At 40.2% G+C, this 26692-nt stretch overlaps 1 protein-coding gene across 7 annotated transcripts in view; it reads right to left on the bottom strand.

The window, feature by feature from the left end:
- Positions 1 to 26692, bottom strand: part of OBSCN (obscurin, cytoskeletal calmodulin and titin-interacting RhoGEF) — a 182777-nt gene that overhangs the window by 43309 nt on the left and 112776 nt on the right. For 6 of the 7 annotated variants that reach the window (XM_035317274.1, XM_035317268.1, XM_035317271.1 and 3 more), the window contains 27 exons: positions 26139 to 26411; positions 24128 to 24415; positions 22389 to 22661; positions 19867 to 21222; positions 18990 to 19268; positions 18552 to 18630; positions 18058 to 18176; positions 16938 to 17135; positions 16179 to 16208; positions 15975 to 16073; positions 15294 to 15512; positions 14759 to 14825; positions 12473 to 12492; positions 12053 to 12181; positions 11233 to 11372; positions 10302 to 10502; positions 9880 to 9962; positions 8966 to 9139; positions 8455 to 8614; positions 7997 to 8113; positions 6548 to 6712; positions 5226 to 5384; positions 3792 to 3969; positions 2843 to 2956; positions 1918 to 2085; positions 1537 to 1639; positions 801 to 930 (listed from right to left, as the gene is read on the bottom strand). In XM_035317274.1, the coding sequence (XP_035173165.1) occupies positions 801 to 930; positions 1537 to 1639; positions 1918 to 2085; positions 2843 to 2956; positions 3792 to 3969; positions 5226 to 5384; positions 6548 to 6712; positions 7997 to 8113; positions 8455 to 8614; positions 8966 to 9139; positions 9880 to 9962; positions 10302 to 10502; positions 11233 to 11372; positions 12053 to 12181; positions 12473 to 12492; positions 14759 to 14825; positions 15294 to 15512; positions 15975 to 16073; positions 16179 to 16208; positions 16938 to 17135; positions 18058 to 18176; positions 18552 to 18630; positions 18990 to 19268; positions 19867 to 21222; positions 22389 to 22661; positions 24128 to 24415; positions 26139 to 26411 (5321 nt within the window). The remainder of the gene's footprint in view (positions 1 to 800; positions 931 to 1536; positions 1640 to 1917; positions 2086 to 2842; positions 2957 to 3791; positions 3970 to 5225; positions 5385 to 6547; positions 6713 to 7996; positions 8114 to 8454; positions 8615 to 8965; positions 9140 to 9879; positions 9963 to 10301; positions 10503 to 11232; positions 11373 to 12052; positions 12182 to 12472; positions 12493 to 14758; positions 14826 to 15293; positions 15513 to 15974; positions 16074 to 16178; positions 16209 to 16937; positions 17136 to 18057; positions 18177 to 18551; positions 18631 to 18989; positions 19269 to 19866; positions 21223 to 22388; positions 22662 to 24127; positions 24416 to 26138; positions 26412 to 26692) is intronic. The other variant, XM_035317267.1, reaches the window with a different exon arrangement.

Raw genomic sequence — 26692 nt, 5'->3', positions numbered from 1 at the left:
AATGTCACTCTGTCTTTATCAAGAGACATGAATTCCTGTCATATCCCATTTAAGTGGTAGTTAAGCAGTTGCTGTTTTCTCTTTATCATCCTTTAATCCACTCAATCTTACTCAACCAGTGATACTGGATCTTGGGATCTTAGCTAAATGACAAATGCAAGGTAATGTGATTTTGCTAAAATTCTAACAGAAAACTTTAAATTATATAGACCTAATTAAAAATTATGCGGGATAACTGTGAGGTTGCTGTGAGCTGAGCTGTGTACAATTTTAGTGCTGAGTGCTGAGAGTTTATTACTATTTTATTACATTGAATGCACAGACCATGACTAATTTTTAGAGAATGTTTTACAGCACATTGGTTCTAATTTTTTTAGATGCTCCCCATATAAGCTTAGTAAACAAACAGGAATGTCAGTGCTTTCCAATTCTATTTAAACTTTACTTTTTACTCTTGGATTTGTAGTGGCATGAATATGTTCTAATTTAAAGATGGACCAGAAACAAAATGTCGTGTCAGAATGATCCTAGACTTTACATGATGTAGCTCTAGAGATCTGGATTTAAGCTCTAGAATAAGGTCACCCTGTTATTACTTGAACAACCAAACTGTCAGATCATAATATTCTGAAGCTTCACAATTTAGATCTAGTTAGGGAGAACCTGACTTGTATAAACTTTTTTGATATGGCATGCAGCAATGATTGCTTAGCCACTAATTTCATGCAACGGATCTCAGTAAAATTAATTCTCTGATCTGTCATGTCAGACAGCAGATCTCTAACTCACTCTGAACTTACTTCACATTCATAGTGTCCCATATCTTCATTGGAAGGGTTCTTGACCACCAGGACTAGAATGCCACTCCGTGGTTCACTGAATGTCTGGTATTTACTTGTGCCCTTCAGCAGTACACCATCTTTGTACCATCTGTATGTGAAAAACATTGAATATAAGCCTGGAAAAACAGACAAGTTCCCAGCTCACTGATCCATCTATCAGATCAGGGGGCAAATAACTCAGGAGATAACCATTAGACAAAAGCTTATTTCCTGGAAGATGGGTCTACAGGTAGGTAGATCACACATGGATACTGAAATGTGCAAGTTTATGAGATCCTTCTCAAGACACAACATCAGCCAATGCAGGGAAAAGAACTTCTAATCATGAGAAGCTATCCTGAGCTTTCTATCTTAACACTTAATTTAATTAAGTCAAGGGTTGCTTAATTTAAGTGTAGGGTAGGGAGGATAAAGGAATGATAAAAAGGCATTAGATCTGATTATTTGTACTTTTTTTTTATTTAAAAGTATTATTTGTAGGTATTTCTTTTCAGATTCTAGAGAGGAAAAAAAATGTTGAGAAGCTCGGGAAAGATGGGATCAGGAAGCGTCAGCACTGGGATGGCAATAAGGTGGGAAAAAAAAAAAAAAAGAGATGAAAGGGTGATAACCTGGAAAAAAAAGGCAAGGGGACTCTTCTGGCCATGCAGAATGGGAAAATAGGATTTGTAGCAAAGCTGTGCGAAGAACTGACCTGACTTGAGGCCTAGGTGCTCCTTCGATAGTACAGGTAAACTGAGCATCTTCACCCTCAATAAAATAAGCACTTCTAACCTTGTTCACAAACCGTGGTGGCACTGCAAGGCAAGGATAAATGTAGTTAAAGCTGGAAATATGATAACTCCCTAACAGATATAAAGGACGTATATCCAACCACAAAACCCTCATGATTTCTGCACACAAAACATTAAAAGACACATTTTTTTACCCAAGAACAATTCACTACTACCATATAATCAAAGAAAAAGTATTATACATTACATGCTGTATTGAACTTCCAGAATATCTTAATGTTCCTGTTTATGGCATTACATAAGAGACCCCTTTGAAACAATACATCTGTGCAGGTCTTTACCTTGAACAAGGATCTTTCCTAAGGTACTGGCATTTCCAGCAGGACTGGAAGCAAAGCACATGTACTGTCCTGAGTCAACACCTGTTAGGTTGTCCAGGATCAACGTACAGGAACCATCAGGATCTTCTATTATAATGTGATGGGGATCCACCTCCACTGGCTTTCCATCTTAAATATAAAGGGAAAAAAGTCTTTGTAAATAATTTAGTATGTATGTTTTATCCTTGAGAATTTAATCCAGCACTTCTACTTCAGAGGACTGAGAGCTGTGTTTGATCTTTCAGCACCTGATAGTAGTAGTTGAGGAATGAGGTCTTGATCTTTCTCCATCTGTCTACAAAACAACCAGTAGGTAAATCACTGTTTGGGCATGTTGTTTATCATCAGTCCTCATTTAAAAGTGAAATTATGTGTGGTGTGTTTATATATAAGTATGTTTATATAAATATGTTTATATAAGTATGTGTGGTGTAGTTATAGCTCTTATTTGCTAGCCAAAGGACCACTTCCAAAGTGCCTGTGAGCATGCAGAACAAATTTTTACAAAATATGAAGTTACAGCAAAGTTGTTTCCTCTGCAATACAGCAACTACAGCTGGAGAAAAAGAGTGCGTCCACAGAGCTGCCTGTGCCGTGACACAGAAATGCCTGAGCAAATATAAACAAGTTGTTCATTTCCTAGAAATTGTTTCACTGCAACAAGATGTAGTTTCACACAGACTAAAAGGCAAACTTGAAAAGCAGGGTATATTAACTCATGGGAAGATCTCTATTACCTGTGTCTGGGTGGTTTAGTAGCTAACAGTAAGGCTAGAATTGGGTATCTCTAGGTGATCAGCTTTTATATTACCCACTGAGAGCTTAACACAGAGCAATGTACACAGAAAAGAAATTGAGTATGCATCCTGTGACTTGCTTCCCATACCTTTGTACCAGCTGACAGATGGCTTAGGAGCTCCTGTAACTTTGCAAGCCAGCTTGACTGTCTCTCCCAGCTCAGCTGTACAGTCTGCCAGTTCTTCCTCAAAGTCTGGAGGTACTGAAACATCAGAATAAGCATGTTAGTCCCAAGGAGGATAGAATGTCTGTAGGACGGCTGTTACAAGGTAAGATAACAGGCATAATTTCTGCAGTTCTGTGAGGTTCAGATGGAAAGCTAAGAAATTTTAGCAGCTAGTGACTTTCAAGGGGAAATGCTGTCCTTGCTTATTTGAGAATAAACTGCGTCTGTCAAATGTCCACTGTTGGCTATAAAGATGGACAATAAAAAATATGAATGTGTTGCTGATATGGAATTTTTTAGAACATGATTTTAATAAGCACATCCATTATTCAGACACCAAACAGCTGCAATGGATAAAACAATTCCCCCAATTAAAATACACCCTTGAAATTAAAACTAATATTCCATTGGTCTCCACACAACAAGTCTATGCTGTTAAGAGACTTTTATTTTGACTTATTCCTACCACATAAAGCCCACATAAAACCTATACAAAACTATGTAAAATTGTTCTGATAGTCTTTTCCATTAGAACACCTCACTAAAAGCACAACAATAAACAGCCAAGACTTGTTTTCAATGTATATACACTAAAAACAACTATGTTCTGGCATTTTAAGATGACAAATTTCCTTATGCTGTAAAGTGCACCATTTCTGGCTGATAGCTGTACAATAAATATTTAATATCCCTGCTGACAGATTTTCTGAATTGGAAATTGATAGAATATTAAAAGACAGTGAGGACAAAACAACCTGAATGACAAGATAAAAATCCAAAGCAAATCTCCATGACAAAATCTCCTTCCTGAATCAGGGAGTCACCCTGAAGCAAGCACTAAGAGGTCTGGGCTATCCTGGGCCATACTCACTCCAGACAGGCTGGCTGATTCGCTGCTGTATGCCACAGATCTCCTTCACCCAGGAGTTCTTGATGTTCACTGTACGCGCCTGAAGGAGGTACTTGCGGACTGAATCTTCCCGTTCGTGCCAGATCTCAAACGCGCGGTCATCCCCTTCCACGACGTCATTCACATCTATGTTGTTCAGCTGCATGACAGAAGGAACACAAGGAAGTCAACACAAATTCTTTATTCTTTTTATGTAGGGTTGAATTTCAGCCAGAACATTTCCCAAACCTGAAATCCCACAGTTTCGCACAGTTCAGATCTGGACCTAGACTTTGTGAAACAAAACTGTTTTCAATAAAAGTTTTAAATTAAAGCAACTACTAACCATCACCATACCTCCTGTTGCCTAACAGTAAAATGGGAAACAAAGATTATTTACACTGGTTTTAAAAATTTGTCAAACTGTATACAACGTAGCTTTGGTTGAACAGCAGTCAGGGCCCTTTCCCTTGTATACCTGGCTTTCGGATACCAAACAAACATTTTCCTGGGAGTAATTATTACATTTCGGGAAAATAACACCCAGTATTAAAGGGTATCCCAGGATGGGATACACAGCCACCTTATAGTGCAGTGCTGTTGGGCTGACACCAACACCTGGGAACAGCACAGTTAGGGACTACATGGAAAGAAATTAAAGAGCATGCACTCTCTAGACAAAACATCCTTTTCTTCTTGGAAAATAAATTTTGCCTGTGAATATCCCTGAGAACAGAGATAAGGACTTTTAGGAGACCCTGCCTGCACTTAGTCACAAACTCCACAGGAGTTTTTGTTTTCTTGTTTATTTGTCTTTTACTGGAGTTCAATATCTAATGCCTGAGTTCACTATCTAATGCTCTTTGTGACTTCTTGCAGTTTTAATCTGAGCCCTCAATGTCTGAAGATGAGACAGACAAATGCTTTGAACATTTCATTTCTAAACAGGAATTGCTTTCAGAAAAAGGATATAAGCAGTAAAGAGAACCACTGGGATTATGCCATTTGACAAAAAACACATTTTCTCCAGTTTACTTCCACCGCTACAGGCTGCCAAAAACAAAGACCAAATGCTAGCAAATACGCCCAAACTAAACTCAATATCAATATCACACACTTTTGCAGTTAACTCAGTGAGATAACGAAGAAGTATAAACACTTGTATGTGTAAATCTCATTGATGCACAGTAAAAATCCACCCATGCTTCTGGTGGTTTCGGGTGTGTTTCTAACAGGGCTCACAGAGAGACTTTTGGGACAGACAGATTTTATTTGTGCTTCAAAGGCTTTCAGAAACAAAGGAAGAGCTCAAAAGAATTTGTGAAATATCCTGGTTTTAGATGATAAGAAGCTGGACTTAAATGTGAATTTCTCAATGACAGGGAAAAGCTGTAGGTGAGGATGTAGTGACCAGACCTTCATGATGTTCTTGAAGATGTAACTGTAGGTGTCTGTCTTTGTGTCTCGTTTCGGTTTGCAGATCACAATGTAATTCTTGAACAGGAAGACATGTCTTTTGTGTCCTTTCCATGCCATTCTAGCTCCTGGAGCTCCTTCCCACACAATGAAGTGGCCCTGATAGGAAAAATAAGAAAGAGAACATAGTGGTAACTCTGCAATAATTACTATGGTGATATCTCACCATCATTTTTCAGCAACGAGATAACAAATGTTTACTGTTATATCCACATCTTAATGCACTGTTGTTTTATTACAGCATAGCAGATTGCTTCTAATGCTGATGGCAATGAATCAGACTGACACAGTGGTTGTCATTGCATTGTCCTTCAAGTATTGCTATGTGTGTGTTGGATTTACGTGACAAGGGCTTGGTAGCAGGAGGGCTGCAGGTGTGGCCTCTGTGAGCAGAGCTGAGCAATTGCCCCGTGTCAGATCAGAGCCAGCTCCAGATGGATCCAAAAGGGACCCACTGTTGGCCAGAGCCAAGCCAGAAGTTCTCCTGCGGCTTGCCCTGGTGGAGCAGGCTGTCCCCCTGCAGCCCATGGGTCCCACACGGAGCAGATCTCCATGCTGCAGCCCGTGGAGAGGAACCCATGCAGGAGCAGGGGGTCTGGGGGGAGCTGCTGCCCGTGGGGGACCCGTGCTGGAGCAGTTTGCTGCTGGGGGATGGACCCCGTGGGACGGAGCCGTGTGGGAGCAGGTCTTGAAGAGCTGCTGCCTGTGGGCAGCCCCCGCAGGCTCAGTTCGGGAAGGACGGCATCCCGTGGGAGGGACCCCACGTGGAGCAGGGTCCTTATCTCAACCCTTGAGCCCTTCCCATCATATTTTCTCCCCCTTTTCCTTTGAGAAGGGCAAGTGATAGAGCAGCTATGGTGGTGTTCAGCTGCCCAGCAGAGTAAAACCACCACGGCATGTCGTTAGATACACTTCACCGGTACTAATGGTGTTAGAGGATTATATCCTGTGTGTTATGAGGGTGCTTTATATGCTTATTTTATCTCCTTCATCAGAGAAAGATAGTCATTTTATATATCTTCACTAGCAGCTCGGTTAGTGGATCCCCCTGGCATTAGGGAGAAGCAAGCACACTTGGGCTGTGATTCACTGGACTCTTTTAATCGAGTGTCTAAATGTGGACAGCTGAATTCCACCAGATGGTTTCATAATCACTGTAATTTTCCCTTACAACCCTGCTCAGTGATTCCCATGCAAGAGAGGGGATACAACGAGACCGAGTGACTTGCCCAGCATAACACAGACTGAGAAATTCCAGTTACCTGTCGGATAGGTTCACCAAGGCTTTCCAAAGTCCCTGGGTAATTCTCAATGAGTGAGACATGAAGGTTGTTTTCTGCTCTTTGGGTGAGTGCTGACACAATGGCATAAGCCTGCTCCAGCAAAGTACAATTTTGGCTGTTTCTTGCTTTGTTTCGGATTAATTCCTGTAGACGAATGATGCAAATGTTACTGTGAGGTCAGAATAAAAAAAGTGCATTTCCTCCATAAAAGAAGTTTCCCAAGTATCTGTTCCAGCTCTTTCATCTGAGCAACATTTATCCAATCTTTCACATTGCACTACCAAAGTCTTGCTTTCCAACCCATTCTTCAGCCTCACTGACTAACCAGTCTGGCTTTTCTTTTTATCAGTTGTAATTAAACAAAGACGAAGTTGCAGCAAATACCGGACATGCTTCAGTGATTTAAAACAGAACAATAAACAATAAACAAAACCAAACACCAAAGCAATCGTAAATGTATCCATTGTGTTTCTCTTGTGCTTATCCTGACAATACCATGAGGCAAGCAATTCATGGGACAATGCTAAACTAAGAGTAGGTATTAGATATAAATACAAAAGGATGTAAAAAGTATAAAAGGGCAATTATCTTTTTGCTCTCACATTTGTTCATGAATCCCTCTTTTAGCACTGAAGGCATGGGAAGCACCCATGCTTACTGTCTGTTCCAAGCCATCCTTAAAATCTTGATGTCTTTGTGCCGGCAGGTGTTCAAAATTAGAAAGTTAATTTGACCCTTCTTCAAACTATTCACACTGCTTACTCACTAAGGCTAAAATAAATAATTTTTTTGGCCAGACAAGTTTCTTTCTGGATACTGTTGTACTACTTCCCATGAAAAATACTACAGAAAAATGCTGTTTTGAAGCTTTTTCCTGAGGTCTTGGCTAGAACCTAAGATAGCAGGACAGATGAAAACTTGAAAGCTGAAATATTTCAGGATGATAGAATAGGAAAGTGCAGAAAAGCTTTTCAGAAACAGAAATTTCATCATACTATAATGTCAATACAAAACACAATGAGGTAAACTGGTAACTCAATGTCTTGAACATTGGAAATTGCTTATCTTTATAACAAAACTGTTGCTCAGTGCAACACAAATTCTCACTTGTCATGGATATATACATACATTTATCCACATATATCCATATATATGTATATATGCATCTACTTACATTTAATTCAGATAAAGCTTGCTGAAATTTATGGTGTTGGAGACAGTGAACCTCCATCTGGATTTACAGTCACAAAACTTTTCAGGGAGCACCATCACTGGTAATGTTTACTGCCTTAACTTAATCAGTTTTTGACAGTAGTTACATCAGGAGGAAGCCAAGAAACATGAAATAAAAATGTTTTTTTCCCCCACGGGTTGCACAAAGCAGAATATAAGCCTATCAGAAATAATCATATAACAAAGTCTCTTCACCTTGATAATAGTCTGATACTGCTGGATCCTGTTTATGGGTTTTTCCAGATAATGCTGCAGTGGTGGGATAAGTGGATGTGAGGGATCTTCATTAGTTAAAATTTCATCTGTGTATCTCTGAAAAAAAGTACATAGAAGGAAAAAAGAGGAAATATTTTTATAAACAGCAATAGAAAGGATTACTCCCTTAAAGTGCTCATATGGTGCCCTTTTGTAGACCTAACTCACTAAGCCAAAATTAGATAGTTCTACCACTCTGATAGGTGAATATGTTCACACATCCATTGTTTCTAACAGGGAGAGCTAGAGAGTGAATGCAAAGTATCATATGTAGCCATGGTTTCACTCCAAAATATTTAATAATTATTTTCAGGATCACAGTTGTAATTAATAACTACATTTCATGATGCAGTGGGTTATAGGATGCACATTCAGCAGGTACTTTGGTTACTGCTTACCTTGTAGAAATCCTGGACAGCTTTGCTTACAACAATTGACTCAGCCTGTACCCGCCCCACCAGGTACTGGATGTACTTATCAAATTCTGCCTCATGTTTAATAAAGCACATGGCCACGTCATCATCAGTGTCACATTTCTGCAGGCCTCGGAGGAAGACACTGTGGAAGCAAACAAAAAAAGACACCTGAGAAGGTGATGGATTGAGGCTAGAACTCAGCCCCAGCAGCCAGACCTTTAGATCAGGCACAATCTCAGGTTAACACAATTAAGTTATCTTAAAAGTAAGCTGGACGCATGGAGTCTTGAAGCATTGAGGGGTATCTTGGAGTCCCAGCCCTGTTCTCTGACTTAAGTTATGCCATCATCTCTCATCCCAAAAGGTTTATTATTTTCCTTGCACCTTGGCACTGCCTATGCTCCACATTCTTCGCAGTAACCATAGCTACACTATCTCTGACATCATGTGAGCCACTCTTTGGTCTCAGATGATGGGTCATGAGAATGCCTACCTGGAATGGAAGCGAGCAATGTCATCAATATTTCTGAAGATGGTGGATTTCTGACTGGCAACAGCTCCTGGGACATTGGGACAGACCTCAGTGTACTTAAGGTGATGAGTCTGGAGGAACTGTAGATCCTGAATGTAATCCTCTTCTGAGATCAATAGTTCTTGAATAAGAACACTGAAGGGAAGACAAACAGGCAAAAAGAAAGAGCAATCATCACAATTATCCTCAACATGTTAAAAGACTTTTAGGCTCTAATGAAGAGATACTTAATCAGAGTAATAGACTCCCTGCAGTGTGTTGACTAGATCCTCTCTGACCATAAAGGGAACTTGGACAACCTCACTCATAGTGTGACAACTACCTCTACCTTACAGATATCCATTGTTAGGGCAGATGAAACAGAACATGAGTGATGAAAGGATTTATGTAGACAGCAGCAACTTCATTGCCACATTATGTTACCAAGAAAGCAAATATCTCTGTGACTGCACATTCAGTAGAGTGCTGCTCTACAGGAGAGTAACACCAAGTTGTAGCTGGTTTACTGAGGGAGCTTTCACTGTTTTTAGACATCATCCTCACATATAAGCACCTTAAAGGACAGAAGTTCCAAATTTTAAGGTGTTCTGTTTGTTTGTTTGTTTTGTGAAATAACCACCAGCATTCCATCACTAAAATCCTCTTGTCCTCCTTTCAAGTCACCCAATGTGATTTATATTGTCTAGATTTCTCCTTGGCTGAAAATGGCAAAAATCAATCAAACTTCAAATATTGTAAGTCTTAGAAAGGGTAGGTGTCAGACCTCAGAGGAACAAAAAAGGCAAGTCTAGCAGAAGGTACCTCAATGCCAACATTCATGTTAGTTCAAAAAACAGCAAGACTCAGAGTTGTAAAAACAAATGGCAAGACCATACCTTAGCTTCCTTTTATATTCATCCTCAGAAACAAATTCTCCAGGAAACTCTGGAATTTCTGTTGATCCCCACTCTGGTGACAACTGAAACAGAAGAATAAATAAATATATTCTCCTAAGTTAACAGTCCTTTTATCAGCACACACTGAGAAATATCCCTCGTGTGTTCACTGTCACTTTCAATAATTTCTAAAGCAGCCGTGTGAAATTTCTTTCTTGCTGAAAGATGATTAGTTCTTTCAAACCCAGGCACACCTGCATGCACACAGAAATATTGCCTAATCATAACATGCAAAAAGCCCAATCATTTTGCAGACCTCTTCAATGACCTCCTCAATAATTACTTCATGCAAAAACCATGTCTATAAATGGAAAAAACCCACATAATTTTACATTAAAAATAAACACAGTATGATCAGTCACCTTTAATTTCTTGTCCAGATAAGCTGGAGATACCCAACCCTGTCGAGAGGGGCTGGATTTTGTGGGTTTAGTCCTGACCAGCCACTTCAGAGGATGAGCTGAATCAAGGACTTCCACATATTGGCCTTCCTTCAAAGTGATGGTCTCCTTGTCAGGTGCAGCAGGCACATAGTCAGCTGTGACCATGTAGACATCAAAGATCTGTGTGGATGAAATTACGGTTATTTCGAGCTCTGAAAACTGAATACAGTAACACCAGCAGAACATAGGTGTTTATCTATATTTAATGTTGTATTTCCCAGCCCCTTTATGGCAAAAAGAATCACTATTTGCTTTTGCAAGTTGGACACAGTTTTAAGGAGGCTTAATCCATAGTTTCAAAACTGTCCAAGCTGTTTGGGATTTACATGATGAAACAATGAATTTTGCTCCCAAAGAAAAAGAGTGGCCCTGAAAATGTCAAAATTAGCCAACATTGCCAAAGGTTTAATATTTTTTTTCTTCTTTTCGGAAACTTTTTGAAATGAACATTCAAAACTATCCCAATTTACACTAAATTCTATTTGTACCATGCAAAGGACTTCTCAGAAAAGTCCTCAGTTTCAGATCTTCTGATCAACTATAACCAAAGCCACAGAAAATCAAGCTCTGACTTTCTGAAGCTGTGTTGTGAAGACAAAAGGCATTAAATAAATAAATGATTATGTTTTGACCATGTTGACTTGAACAATTTGTTCAATGTCTCATGGAGAGCTATGAGAATTTGAATCTCTGTTCTCTATATCACAGGTCCAATATATTTTACCACTAAATGCACCTACTGAAGTTAGGTACATCCCCAAAGGGGTTGGAGATCCTTAAAATACATGAGACCGGTCATTCTAAGTAAGGTTTTCTCCTTGCATGAAAATTCTCCATAAAGGTATCATACCTCTCCTCTGGAATCCCCATCTTCAGATTCAGATGAGGACTCCTGAGCAATGGATGAAGGTCTGGATCGTCCATGCCGAGGAGATGCAGAGGGAGTTTTTGACTCCTCATCACTTTCTGCACCTGGCACTCGAAGTGTAGCTAAAAAGCAGAGCAACCCAAAAGTAAGAAATTAAGATCTTCTATTTGAACACGAACCAAATCTGTAATAACTTTCAATGTCACAAAAACAAATATTGCCAGAGAAGAGCACTTGCAGTATTTAGTGTGATATCCTACTGATATATAGGACTGAGTAAACAACTGAGATGTTTTAACGCATGAGGCTATGTGCCTACTGCATGCATAGTTACTGCATTGCAAGAATATCTGCAGGAGAGGTATGTCTCTATATTTGCTTCAAGATAAAAATTCACTACATGAAAACTCAGGATCCCTCTCTTACTCAGGGGGGATACATATCTGAGTAAATCAAAGCACTTAAGATGTTCCAAACAAACTTCTTCCATTTTTACAATTTGCCCTACACTACAAAGCTTACATTTAATTCTATTTATTTAAATAAACGTTGTATGCCTAAGATGGACACTAGTCATCTTAGTATATTGTAGTATCTTATTTGTTCTTCAATTTTGTAGACTAAGATGTCAGTTTGGATGGGGTCTTACTAAAATACTTAGTACTAAACATTTACTAATGTTCATATGCTTATGCAGGCTGTCTCAGAACCTGCTTCACAAATCTGATATTTAAAGACCAAATGATAACAAAGACTGCATATTTTTCTATAATAATTAAATTGCGTTTGCCATGTTGCTTACCCTGGCTTATTTTTGCAGATACCATTTCTGAGATACGAGAGGTGAGTTTCTGGAAGAACTCTTCTGTTCCAACATCAGCTAATGAAATAGGGGTTTTGGGTACACCTTCCCTACCAGCTTCAAGATCTCCTGGAAACAAACAAAAAATCTATTAAGCATGCAATATGGCATTGGGAAGTGATTTTTAAGTAACAGAAGCTTCTGTGGAAGGAAGGTCTACGTTTCTTCACTTCCGCTGCTTTTAAAATTGTTTGCTCACATTTCCTTCAAAAAATTTAACCTTGAACAGAGACCAATCCCCAAAAGTCCCAATATTTTGGACAGTTACAAGAGAACAGATTTAGGCGGTGATCATGAAAAACATAGGCAATCTCAGCTGTAGGTACAAAGGACAGAAGAAGGAGAGAGAAAATACCTTACCTTCAGAGGGATGAACAGCTCTGAAAAAAAGAGTAAAGCATAGTTAGAAGTTAAAATGAAATGTGTAGTAAGAAGAACTAAATGAGGAACAACCCCTCCTTTTCACAACTTGTGCATGAAGGCTGAGAACAGCTCAATTAGGACTCTGCTTGGTGTTGAGCAGTGCTGTTTATCCGGGACACCTCCACTGCTACCTAACACAGCTGCGGGGGGTCACTGAAGAAGCTCAGTGTCAGAGGGTTCACGCTAAAAGCAGACACCAGCACTGGCTGAGTTGAATCACTCTATATCCTACAGTCTGTACTGCCTGAGTTCCTTTTGGCTACATGATTTGGAGCAGCTGGCTCATCCAGGCACAAACACGTGGCTGTCTTAACCTTTGAGCCAAATCCCACCTGAGAATTCTTATTCCTGACTTATTTTAAATCTGTAGCTTGAGAAGACCTGGGTGCTTGGGAAATGGGTTGCGGAGTAGCCTCTGTCTCTCAGGTGCCACTTGGACAAGCTGACAGCTCTTACTGGAGGAATTTTGACTCCAAAGAGAATCATGCTATAATGACAGCTTTTACTAGCACCAAGACAATTCATGCCAGGGGGAAAGGAGCAGGAGAGTACATTGTCAATACTGACTGAAAATGGCTGCACAGGACTGAAAAACCAGCACCATTTGCTTGCATCTGATGAACATATGCTTGTGGTGTTTTCCAAAATTACAGCTCTGTCAAGACACTAATGTTCTGAATGCAGCATCTCTGCTATTCCTGTACTTCTGGGAGTCAGACAACACCCTTTCTGTCAAATTATGGCAATTTGGGTGGGTTTTCTGACCTTGAAAATCAATGATCTACCAGGCCTCTACAGAAACAGCATCAGCATTTATTTATTTATTCATTGTAATCTTCCAGAGAAGCATCTGAGCATGGTTATGTGAAGAAATTACCACAAAGTGATCAAGGATATAAATTTTCATTGCACAAACCAATCTGCCCTAATTCTTTGTAGGAATTAGGAGCAGGGAATTGGGAGCTCTGAGGAAGCAGGAGCTTGCTTGCTCCATTTTCTGACTGACAAACTACGTATCTCCTAAGTGTGCCTAACAGAGCCCCTGGGCACACCCCTGGGAGATGTTGCAGTGAACCAACTGAATTCATAGCGCAGCTTGCTTCACACCAAAATCCTCATGCAGGTAATCTCCAAAATCAGCCATAAAACCTGAACGCTAACAGGGAAGCTTGATGCTTTAATGAAATTATGTTTCAGCTGAAAGTTATCAACCATTATAAAGACTACCATATAGCAAACCGAACATTTATAGAGGAATACCAGCTATAAACTTTTGGAAGTTACAGACTAGTGTCACTTAGCCCAACCAGGACTCATGTCCTCGGCTTTTTGGTTAGGTCCCTTTTGTCACTGATGGAGACAGACATTTCCAGACAGCAAACTGACTCCTAGGATGGGAAACGCACCCTCTGGGGGAAGACTGATCAATGCTTTTAGGCTAGGTGTATTCTAGAAGCTAAAGCATGTTCAGATGGATACCAGTTTTCTGAATGTACCTCCCTAATATCTAGGCCAAGTATTGCAAATCAAGAGGTTATCCTTTATGTGCATTTCTAAGTGAAAGTTGTGAGCAGACCCTTTAGATCTAATACTTTTTTTTTTTATTATTTTTTTTTGTGAAGCATCAGTGTATTTAATTGTTGGCAAGCACATGACCCTGCAATTTTTTGGGCAGTCTGCTTAGAGGATGGAAAATTAATAAGATTTTTATATGGCCCTAAGCAATATTTTTTTTTTTGTCCCTTATCCCTATCTTCCTTGATAATCGAGAAGAAATGGCTGACGTTGATATTACAGCATTTATTGGACTCTTCATTCATGGGGCCTCAAATTATTTTACTAGTGTCCATAAATGAATGCTCTGCATATCCTATATCAAGGACTATAGGTAAGGGCTAGTCCCATTTTAGTGATGGGAAAGATGAGTTATAAAGAGACAATGGTCAGTACTACAGATGTTGGTATTCAAAATTTATGTTCAGGATCCTCAATGGAAATAGGCTCTTTTTTTTGTAGGTACTAAGCCACTCACTTCTCACTGTTTTACCAAAATCTTTTCCAGCTACCTTGTAGCAACCAGACCAGTGAGCCCTCTGTCACACACAGCCCATAATTTCACAGTGAACTCTGGTGCTGAGGCATGTATACAAGATGTCCAAAGTACAACACTGCCTAAAAGTGACTTGGGAACCTCTGCAGGATGATATCAACATTGCCACTTACCCCAGCGTGGTCATTATGGCTTCTGATACCATCACGCGCTCTTGGGTCAGAACTTCAGCTTCTTTCACTGCAAGATTAGGGATTATCATCAGAGGACAGAAGACATAGGATGGTCTTTTTATATATTTACTCTGGGCACACTTTCTAGACATGGGTCACTGGGAATACAGACTTGGTGAATCCACTTTGTTAGTAGCTCCTGAGCTGAGATACATACTCCGTAAATATATTTTTATGGTGCCATTTTCCAGCTATTTTACATTGCCTTTTTTTTTGTGTGTGTGGTTAATGTGATGATTCTTTCTCATACTCATCTTCCGCTTATACAGAAAAGATGCTGCTTTTAATTGAAGATAGAGTCAGAAATAAAAACATCATTATAAATGTTAAGAGAATCATCATCTGGAAGGCAAGCAAAGTCATAGCTAATCTTGTGAAAGCATATTTATTTTTGTTTAATTTCCTTATCAGTCATACTCCTAGGAACTGTATGAAAGGTAATATGGAGAACGTCATTATTATAAGAAAAAATTACCGTCTGCAACTTCTAGGATGGCAGTGCAGATGGACTGGCCAGCTTTGTTGGTAGCAATGCATGTATAAGCTCCACTGTACTTCTTTTTAACATCCAACAGGATTAGACTGTGATGCATATTTGAACTGGCAAGTTTATATCCAGGAGTATCTGGTTTGATCCATAGGATGTCTTCCTGAGACTCTTCTTTCAGCCAAGTAATAGTTGGTGGTGGATGTCCTAAAGGAAAACCAATGAAGTGAACTTAGTTTTTTCTAATGGTGTTATTTCTGCACAATGACAAGCCATGCTATGAGAAAATTCTGCTTTTGGTTTTTGCTTCCTGATTTTTCTCCAAAAATAAGTCATAATACATAGTGAAGGAACATAAACGTTTCTGTGGCACACTCATAAAGACATCAAAACTTTTTTTAAAGCCTAGGCTGTTAATCAACACACCTTCATAAGACTAGTAAGTATTATTATCCTTATTTTTACGTACAGAAAAATGGAGGTGAAGATGAGTAACATGCTTTCCTGAAAAGCAGACAAAATCTCTTAGAGTTGGGAGTAAAGTCCCAAACTTCAGATTAAATACAGGAGATGAGGCTGCAATGACTTGGGTCAGAGAGCATCCAAAATGTATCATGAAGTTATGCAATTTAAACGTTATGCAGGGAGACTAGGTAACTACTTACTTACCTTCAACTTTTACAGATAATGTGATGCTGGCACCCTTCTTCACCTTTTTATTAGTAAATCTTTCTAGGAACCTTGGTGGTATCAGCTGCTCATGGGAATCTGAAAATGACATTATTGATGAAACATGGTGACAACTTCAGTGTGAGTTTAGACTATTGAAAAATTCCTACAGGCTCTGTCATCACCTGCTGTGGCTTCTCTCACCTGTTCCTGGCTCTTCTTTCTCATCAGGATCTGTAACACAAGGAGAAGAAAACAAATGACAAATACAAATACCTTTCTGTCCATGTATTGATGAAAAAAAAAAAAAAAAAAAACAAACAAACAGAAAGGGGATTCCAGGGGATTACCCATTGCAGGACATATTACACAGAAATCTTAGTTCTATTAAAACATTATTCTGAAGTACATTTATTCATAATGACAAGAATAGTCCTATAACATAGGAATGTATCCTGTTCAGGTTTTCAAGTACCATTGCAACACATATTTGCAAATATTTTTACATCATAAATTACAATGCCTCCCTACCAAGATGACCTAGTTAGCAATTTCAGAACATTTATGTTAATAAGTACAAATGCACATGGTCATCTCTGGAAACACCAATTTCCACAACTCTCAAAATTTTAGTTTATGACAGTTTCTTACTACAACAGCCTCACATATGACTTATAAGAGGCCATCAGTTTTAGTAAAATTAACCATTAAAGTTAATGAGGGCAGGAGTAAACTGTATGTTTATGAGACAACAATCAGATCCTAGAGAAGTGATATGTCTCATCTTTGGGACTCACAGTGAATTTACAGGAGAACTAAGATTAAAGCACATCATGTTTTAACTACAGCCTTCCCCATCCCCCTTGATTTCCCTTGGTAGTCTTTCTCAAGAAAAATAACTATACATATGGACAGGTTCACTGGAACAGAGAAAATCAGGTGCCAAAAATAAGCAAGTATTACCTTTGACTACCAGCCTGGCTGATGAATATGCAGAACCAGCAGAGTTGATGAGAAATATTGAGTATTGGCCAGCATCTGACTTAGTGACATTGAGAATTTCCAGTGAGTGAAATTCCCTTTTGTCGATCTTCAGGATACGATCCGAGGTCTTTAATGGCTGTCCATTCTTGAACCAATAGAGACGAGGCTCTGGGTACCCTGTGAAGAGCAGTTACAGACACAGACAACAGAATTAGCAACACTGATTTGGGAACATCTCCAACAAGGCAGATCCTTCAGGACTGTCAAGGAATCCTCAACTGTGCCCTGGGATGTTGTTTTGAAGGTTTACCCAACTAGAACTGACAGCAAATTCATGAAATTCTGTTTATTTATAAAAGTTCTTTTGTGTCTCTTCAGTTTCTGGCACTCCCCATATTTGTTGCATATCCAAATGCCTTCCAGGTTGGAAAGGTAAAGCTCATGTCTGACTTGCAATGTACATAAAGCAAAAAGTCCCAGGTGAAATAAAATGTGGACCTAAATCACCCTGGCTTATATCACAGTTTCAGTACCGGCTCCAAAAACTGAAGCCAAAAGAGTTCTCATTATTTTTACAGGCAACAATCAGAAAACAAACAAACAAACAAACAAGAGTAGAATCTCTACCTCTCCCTGACAGAGACAGACAACATCAAATGCTGTTCCTGCATTTTTTAACTTGTAGCAGTGACTCCCTCACAAAGTAAGGCAAATCTAGAATTGTTTCATGTATTAAAGTTATAGGACAGTCTCACTGTCTTTTTTTTAAAAAAAAAAAAAAAAAAATTCTTATTGCTCCTCTATAACTAATGTGCTCAGAGACAGCAAGACTTAGTTTTCAGAATCATATGCCTGTGATTATCCCTGTAGATATAGGAACAGAACGAGATACTTAATTTGCCTGAGGCTGCTGCAAAAGCCAATGTATCAGCATTGACTCATCAGCACACACAGACATTCTTCTATGTTTTCCGTAAACATGGTGCAAGATGTACAGACTGGGGAAACAACTGCAGAAGAGCACATCAGAAAACCTTGGCCAGCACTTCACCCTGACAACAAACCTGGAACAACAGACAGTGTTGTGGGCTCCCCTCACCTTTCACCTTCAGGTGGAATTTAGCCAGTGGTGCTCCAGGTGCCACATGAATATCATGAAGTTCATCGAGGATCTGGGGCAATTGCTCCTCTTCAGTGGTAGATTCCTCCTGTTCTCGACTAAGAAGTGATTAGAATTAGAAAGATGAAAGTCAGCAAGCCAGCAAAGAGATAGGAATCAGAATCACCTATTTTAGATTAATTCAGTCAGCGTATTTTGTCATTATGACAACAGATTCAGCACCATATGGCATTAAAAGCAATGGGAAGATATTGTGAAGAAACATCCAGGTTAGCCTCGAGGCAGCCAGAGTAAGTTTCCACATGATAAATGTCCAGCTGTTGTAGTTATTGCATCTGAAAACTCAGCTGGTCAGTGTTCCTTTACGATATTAAACTGGCCACGCCAGACATAGCAAAAACAGACTTCATGTAAATCCACGTGGCAATCTTATCATTCCAAAAGTCAGAAAGAGCTAGAGTTTGATATTTTACCTTGAAATATATTCTTTGGCACTGTAGTAAGAAGAAGTCTCTGTTGCATCTGCTGCTGTCTCATAGTCAGTGCTGGTCACTGTTAAATGGAAAAGGAAACGTTTTACATACTCTGAAACTTTATTTTACTATAAACATACTTTCGCTATTAATGTGAGTGACTGGCAGTTTGATTTCAGTGCTGCTACTGCAGCAGGCTCCCACTTGCCCCTGCATTATTGAAAACATCTCAGTTTATCAGAAGAGCTTTGCTCAGAGCCTCACCTTGGTGTTGGCAAAATCCAACTGAACCAAATTGGTTTGAGAGTGAAACATTTTGTGGGCAATGTGTACATATTTTTAAAATGTAAACAGCATTTTTCTTGAAATATATATATATATCCACCTCTGAACATGACCCCTTCCCTCTGTTTTTTCCACAGTGGTTTGGAGACTTACAGTCCACTCGAAGCTCAGCCTTGGTTGAAGCAACTCCCATGTTGTTTTCAGCAAGGCAACGATAAACGCCCATGTCAGTGGGGACCACAGCTGTGATGATCAGCTGATGGCACCCCTCCTGGTCCTCGTTGATCATGTAATGATCATTTTCTTCAATAGCTTTCCCATCCTTGAACCAGCGAACTGTGGGGAGGGGTTTGCCAACAACAATACAGTCGAAGCTGACAGGATATCCATCTTGTACCTCTTGGTTCTGGAGTTCAGTCATGAACATGGGAGCTAAAGCCAGGGTAGTTTGGGAGAAGGAAGAAAAAAATGGTGTATTAAAAGATGTATTTTAGGAGCACTGCTGCCCAGTGCCTGAAGACTTCTGGTTTAGGGTTTTAAATTGCAGAGTAGTTTCTTTTCTCCAGGACAACAGTCAAGAAGAAAGTCCCTGATAAACACTATGAAGATATTCCACTATAAGCATTGCAATACCACAGCTGCAAACTGGAGCATTGTCTTAGTGCCTCCCCTTTTCAAAATGTCTTTTTTTCCTCAGGATTGTTCTGAAAACTCTTTCATTGATGTAAGGACAATAAACATATAGCACTTATGGCCATCTGATTACAGTAGGGGACATTTCTACTGTGAAAAGCAGCTTTGTAAATTAGTGAATACTTTGCAGTCCCTTGCCTTCCTCACTGATCTGCCCTCCTCTCCCACATACAAGAAAGAACAAAAACTTCATATTTTTTTCCCAAAGTGCAAAGTTTCCAGGAAAATATCTACACAAAATGAAAAACAAAAATATTATAAATTAATTCATGAGTGAGAACATTCTGACATGCTCCAGCTGCCTTTTTCAAAGAATAAAAAAGTGTGCTTTGCCTACCTGTATCAGAAGTCAGCAAAGGTGGTGGTGGTCTTATTACTGGTGGTGCAAACTTCCCATGGGTGGGCGGTGTTGCTTTCCCAATACGCAATTCAATTTTCTTAGGGCCCTGTTCTAAAATGTCAATCTCCACAGGAATTCCCAGAGCACCGAACATCTCTCTGAAACGAGTGGCGGCAGTTTTTGCCTCGGACAAGATTTCAAACTTGATGTAAATGTATTGGTCATCCTCACGATATGTCTGATGGTCAACCACATCTATGTCCCCTTCATCCGCACTGACAAAGAGCTCTTCCTCCACATCAGATATCTCCGTTGAGATCTTGGCCCTGAAAAGTCTATGAAGTCTCCTTCCTGCTTTACGGAAAGCATCATCCAGCTCGCTGCCAGAGGAGCTCTCTGTCTCACTATCAGTGCTTTGTTTAATTTGCTTCTCCTTACGAAGCACTTGAGGTTCCTGAGTGCCAATCACCACCTTGGCACTATGTGAAACCTTCCCAAATTTATTGGATGCCTCACAGGTGTATTTACCTGCATCTTTCCTATCCAGGCCAGTGATGATCAAAGAGCAGGTCCCATCACTGTAATTATCTATGTGATAGTAGCGACCATCTGAAAGTTCTTCCCCATCTTTCAGCCAACGGACTTTCATGTCGGTTTTGCTGTGGGCCACGCACTCAAGGTGGAGAGTGCTTCCAGGCTCTCCACAGAAGTCCCTGAAGGTCTCAGTAAACACGGGGCACTCTTGTTGCTTGATCTCTTTCCTGACTTTGTAGCCTTTGAAAGCAGCCTGGATCTTCACAGCAGCCTTGTTCATGGAAGGATCATCTAAATCTGCTATTTCTGGTTCAGCTGGCTTAGCAGCTGTGGAAGCCACAACAGACTCCGCACTGGATTTCTCCCACTGTTTCCATAATTTGCCTGTGGAGACGGACTGAACCTTGGTAGTAACACTTACACTTCTCTTTCCAGCTTTCTTGAGGTAGTTCACTAGTGAAGGAGTCCCAGCTCTGGACTCATCATCTGAGCTTGTGAAGGACAAATCTGCTTCTCCTGTCCTGGCCAGCTCATCACATGTGGAGTACTCCTCCGAGTAATAGTGAGACATCTCTGCCTCCTCCTTCCTCAGCTTCTGGAGCCTCTCATCCTCTTCAGGCACCTCACTGATGGAATCCAAGGTGGGCTCTCGGCTCATCCGGCGTTTCTTGGCCAGAGCTTCCCAGAGGAGGTGGAGGTCTCCCTCCTGTGCAGCCTCAGGGGGCAGCCTGGGCTGGGCATGGCCATCCACCAGCTCTTCCTGTTGGCTTGCAGGGGGCGCTTCCCTGGCGATCTCTTTTAGCAGTGTCACTGTAGGCACTGAGGAGAATTAAATTGATAAGATGTTAAAGTCTATGAGTACGCTCTGAAAAACACATGGAAACATTATTCTAAAGTCTGGACACAAGATGACCAGTGGCACTTAACTAAGCATTTTGTTGAGAAAAAATACAAATTTAATACAACTGGACATGATCTTGGGCAATGTGTTCAGGGTGATCTTGCTTTGGGCAGGTTGCACTACACACCAGATGTCCTTTTCAGCATCATCTATCCCGTGATTCTATGCATGTGCCTAACACATGACCAGACAATAACCTTTTTTCTTCCTCATACATTTGAATAAATAAAGTTATGAGCTTTTTGAATATATATATTTGAATAAATTTATGAGCTTTTTAAATGTTGTAGTTTAATTAATTAAGACTTAAGTGGAACCTGGAAAGCTATTTATTCATGCTCACCCTATTTTAAAGATAGACAGGGAGCCATGAACTGTCTTGAAGATATCGCCAGTGGCTGTAATGGCAGCTGAGACTCCCCTCACATGGAGGCACCTGTCTGTGGATACCTTGGGATAGATGTGTCCAAGTCTGAAGGCTGTGACTCACCCTTGGGGACACACTGACCTTCCCACAGCATGGTGTCCAATGACACTGGAGATGGTCCAGGCTGTTTGGGACATCCTCATGTGGCAGATACCACACAAGACAGATACCACACAAGACCTATGAGTAATTTGGGTCCCTCTGAAGAACGAGATGGAGGCCAAGGACAGTATCCTAAAGTGCCCCAATTGGACTAGATGCCTGTGTGTGGGCAATTGAATCCACACCTTAAGGATGCAATTCAACTTCCTAAGCAGTATGGCCTAGTGCCATTTGGGATGGCCAAGACAGGGTCTGGCAGATAACATGTAGAACCTATGAAAGAGCCCTTGCTTTTTGAAGTGGTAGCTGAAAGCCAGGCAGGATACCTTAAGGTATCTCAAAAAGCACCAGAAACCCAGGTAGAGACAACAGTATCCCACCTTAAACATCTTATGCGAGCAGATCAAAACTATTAGAAATTCATGAATTTACTGAGCTGTAACAAAAAGGAAAATAACAATTCTTTGTGGATCTTAGACATAGCTTGTAAAAGAAAACAAATTAGGTGTCCATAAACAGAACTGATTTAACATCACCCGAATGCACACACCATACCTTCAAGACACAAGCTGGCAACAGATTTGACTTGTGGAGAAACTATGCAGGTATATGTGTCCTGATCTTCAGGTTTAAAGGCATGAATAATGAGTATTTGCTTTTTTCCATCAGAGATGATTTCATATCTCCCTCCAGCGTGTATTTGTTCTTTTCCTTTCAGCCATGTCACACTCTCTTTGATTTCACTTGATAATATGCACTCCAGGCGAGCCACGTCCCCTTCTGAGACTGATCCTCCCACCAAAGGATGGGTGACTGTAACTGTAGGTTCTGTAATTAGGGAAAAAAAAAAAGAAAAAAAAAGTGAATTAACACAGAGAACATACCACAATCTGACTTTAAGGCACTCCAGATCACTCTTCAAAATGTCCAAGCATCCCATCCTTCATTTATAGATTCTTTAATTGCTGTAGACAAGCAAAAGAAAAAGAAAAAAAAAATCTCTGGCAGCATCCAAAGTTTGCACTTCCAAAACTGTACAAGCTCTCCTAGGGGTTAAACCAGCTCAGTTTAAATATATACATGCAAAAGTCATTGCATTTTTTCCATTGCTGTGTTTATTTGCTGATCTTCATTTACCCATCACAACTAGTATTCAAGCACTCCTACAAATCCTAGATCTTAATATTTAGAAGGGAGGTAAGAAAACAAAGAAAGAATAAGAAGAATAAAAAATAAAATGGATTATTAAAAGCTGCATTTATCCAATGTGGAAAAAAAAAAAAAAAAAAAAAAAAGCCAGTTTAGGAAGAGTTTAAAAATTCTCAAAAAGCATAAAGAATATATATTTAAAAATATCTTCTTTTGGCTTGCCAATGACATGCTGTTTGTACATCACTGAGGCTCAAAATGAAGTCAAGACAAATACATTAAACGTGCAGATGTTGACTGGGACCCGTTGACTCAGCACACAGCTAAGTTCCTGCAAGCAGTGCACATCTGAGTGTGATCCACCCCTCTGCTCATTTCAGCAGAGTGAGGGAACCACTGCCCAAAATGCCTTGGATTTGTTGTAGACAAAGTGAGCAAATGCAGAGTTACCAGGGTCCAGCTGATGCACTGGAAGATGTTGCAAAACCATCATTGAGTATCTGAGCTTAAGAGCAAAAGAGGATTTTTTTTATTACCATTATTCTCACTTTGAGGAGTTTGCTGGGTACTCAGTTATCACAGAAGGAGTTGCAAGAAAAGAAAGATTGAGGCAGTGGCTCTGCATCCCACTTCCAAAGTTACACCAACAGACAGCAAAGAAACTGTTCTCCAGCACTCCTTCGTGGGGGTTATTACAAAAGATATGCAAATAATGTAAAGAGAGAGGAAGATGGGTGAAGAAGACAACATTGCCCATCACGGCATCAGTACCATGGTCAAACACATTCCAGCATGCCCCTCCTGATGCATTCCATCTGAACTCCACCAGAAAAGAAACTCATGGCGACCGGACAATGCATGGATGCAGTGCAGGCCACAAGACAGCTTGATGCAGGATGGAGAAAATAAGGGTCGAATACTAACAACACAGCAGGTTTTGCTTTGTGGCAGCCCAGAACTCTTTTTTTTTTTTTTTTTTTTTTTTCCAAGCTCTTTCTCCAATATTGTGTTGGCAGCAAAGCACTGAAAGGTGTTGCAGAGTGAACTCTTCCAGGAGATACCTCGAATGGGAGAAGCAGACATGCCATGCGAAACAGGCCTACAACAGCTTGCAGTCCTCTGTGGGGGCATCTCTCCTTTCTCACCTAGCTGCACCATTTGAGGGAAGTGCACCGGCTCGCTGGCCCCAACTTTGTTTAGAGCCGAGACGCGGAATCTGTAGGGTTCACCTGGGGTGAGATCGTCCACGACAAACTCCGTGTTTGGAATAATGCCCTTGCTGCATGACTGCCAGCCAATACCTGGGATTTTCCTCTCCACTTTGTAGCCTAGGATGTCGCAACCACCGTCGCTCAGAGGCTTGTACCAAGACAGAGTTACAGAGTGACTGTTCTTACTTAAAACTTCTGGTTCTTCGGGGGGATCAGGGTGGGCTGGAGGTACAACAGAGGTCCGGTGATGCATGATATGAACAATATTGCTTTATACTAAAACAATCCGAGAGCTTTCTACAGACAATGAAAAGGAAGCACGACAAATTCACTATTTGTCTCATTGTAAAGCTGAGGGGAACATGCCCATGACTGAGACGTATCTGTGCACTGGCTTCTCCTGCACTGATCTACACTGCTAACAACAAATATTTATTTTGCAGCTGCCCTCTCAGACACTTAATCTCACACATTATTGTGACACTTCTCCTGCTACTTTGTCCCACCCAATTCAAAATAAAGATGACCTTATACTATGTGTGTTATTAAGGAATTTGGCTGAAAGCTTCAAGTACATTTGGACCTCGATTTTATTCACTTCAGGTCTGGCCTTGATGGCCATCAGGTTACCACTGGACTACAGAACAACTCTAGTAATTTCAATAGCAAATCACCTAATTTCTCTGTAATTGCTATTTGTGTCGTAGCATTAGCCATTAACAAAAAAATACATAATGGGAATACTGTGGTGTCCTACCAGACTGGATACTGACAATCATACTCAGTACAATGGAAAATGTTCCTTATCTAATTTACTCTTTGGCTCAGAAGTTGGAAATAATTTTAGTTTTCAAGTTCATGGCATTTACCAAGTAAATGACCTGCCACCAGGTACTAAACCAATAAATTAAAGGTAAAACAGCCAGTTCTTTAATTTTGAACACCACAGTCTTTTCTTTCCACATAACATAGAGTTCTTTGATCTATTTTTAGCCAAATTTCATCTACAAAACCTGCCATCAGGAGTTCACAAGGATAGCATTTTACAATTTCTAAAGTGAAAACGCCCAAAATAATGTGAAACTGTTTTCCGTGGAAGATACCAGGCATCTCTCAAGTGTCAGCACTCATGAGAGGGACAGAACAGACTACCTGAAATAATTTAAGAAGAAGGGATGGTCAGTCAGTGTCTCTTGAACATCCCAAGTACAGTGTACAGCTAAAACACATTGCAGTTATTTCATAACCACCCTTGGGGCTGTGCCAGCATGACCATTGCTGGATGACTGACCTAACCCACTGTGGGAAGGAGCCAGGCCTTTGGGGGCTGGAATGGATATTGTTGAACCATTTGTTTAAAATACTCCACAAGGGAATTTGGCAACTATTGTCTTCTCCACTTACAAAGTACTCCAAGAGCTTCTCACTCACGTATCTCTGAAGTACGAGGTGCAAGTTTCACGGATTTCAGCCACACAAAGATCATAATATGCAACTCAGTAATCTGGAATACTTGTTGCCTTGCACTTGAGTAGATTAGCAGACTTCATAGGGTTCTCTGCTGCCCTTTATAATTTTTCCACATGCACTCCAGTACAGCTCCTTCCTGTGCCCATGGGTTTGCTGAAGGTGGTGTTGAACTCTGAGTAAATTCATTTCCATGCAATTGTGTTACACTTTACAAAGGACTGCAGTTAAAGAAAGCTGGTGAACATCTCTACCATCACTAGCCTGGTCTAATTTTATTCTGATAGGCTGAATTATTTCTAGTCAAGGAACAAGTTGCCCTGAAGCATCTTCTCAAAGAACACTACCTCGAGACATGGAAGGCAAAGAGAAAAAAATCAGTACAAAGATTAGAAAATTTGAGGTATTAGCTCAATGCCAAAGTCTGAGATTTCAAGTGCCACAGGGCTAGAACTTCAGACACAACATATGAACTTACCTATAACAGATAACTTGGCTGATGCAATTATTTCCCTGGAAGCAAAGGTCACCTCTCCTGAATGATGTGGTTGAGCTTTTCTCAAAATAAGTTTGTATTTGTTTCCATCTGCTTGTACCTCCCAGTCCTCATTTGACTGGATCTCCATGTCATTAATATACCAGGTAACTTCATTAATTGGCACAGCTTCACTTAGAACACAGCTAAATGTAGCTTTCTCCCCCGGACAGACTTCCACATCAGTGAGAGGCTGCAAGATCTTCAGGCGCCATCCTATGGATAAAAATAATTAGACCCTTATTTATAGCAACAAAGCCAGGTAAGAGATGCTGTGAATATTTGTGTTGAATCTCTGGATAGTCAGGCCCCAGAGACCAAGGAGATCATTAAAAGGGAAGTTATGTATATCACTAGAACAGATGATATAATCGGGGACTGAAACTTTCCAAAACTTTCAGGAGCAAAAATCAACTAAGCAATGTCTTTCTTTTCCAAGTAGCAGAAAAATACAATGGAGTTACTTAAGGGAACTTGCAGAGCTCTTCAGTATCTGA

The sequence above is a fragment of the Oxyura jamaicensis genome, chromosome 2 (genome assembly GCF_011077185.1).
Source record: "Oxyura jamaicensis isolate SHBP4307 breed ruddy duck chromosome 2, BPBGC_Ojam_1.0, whole genome shotgun sequence".
NCBI lineage: Eukaryota > Metazoa > Chordata > Aves > Anseriformes > Anatidae > Oxyura > Oxyura jamaicensis.
The sequence above is the reverse complement of the archived record's forward strand: the minus strand, read 5'-3'. Positions and strand labels throughout refer to the sequence as shown.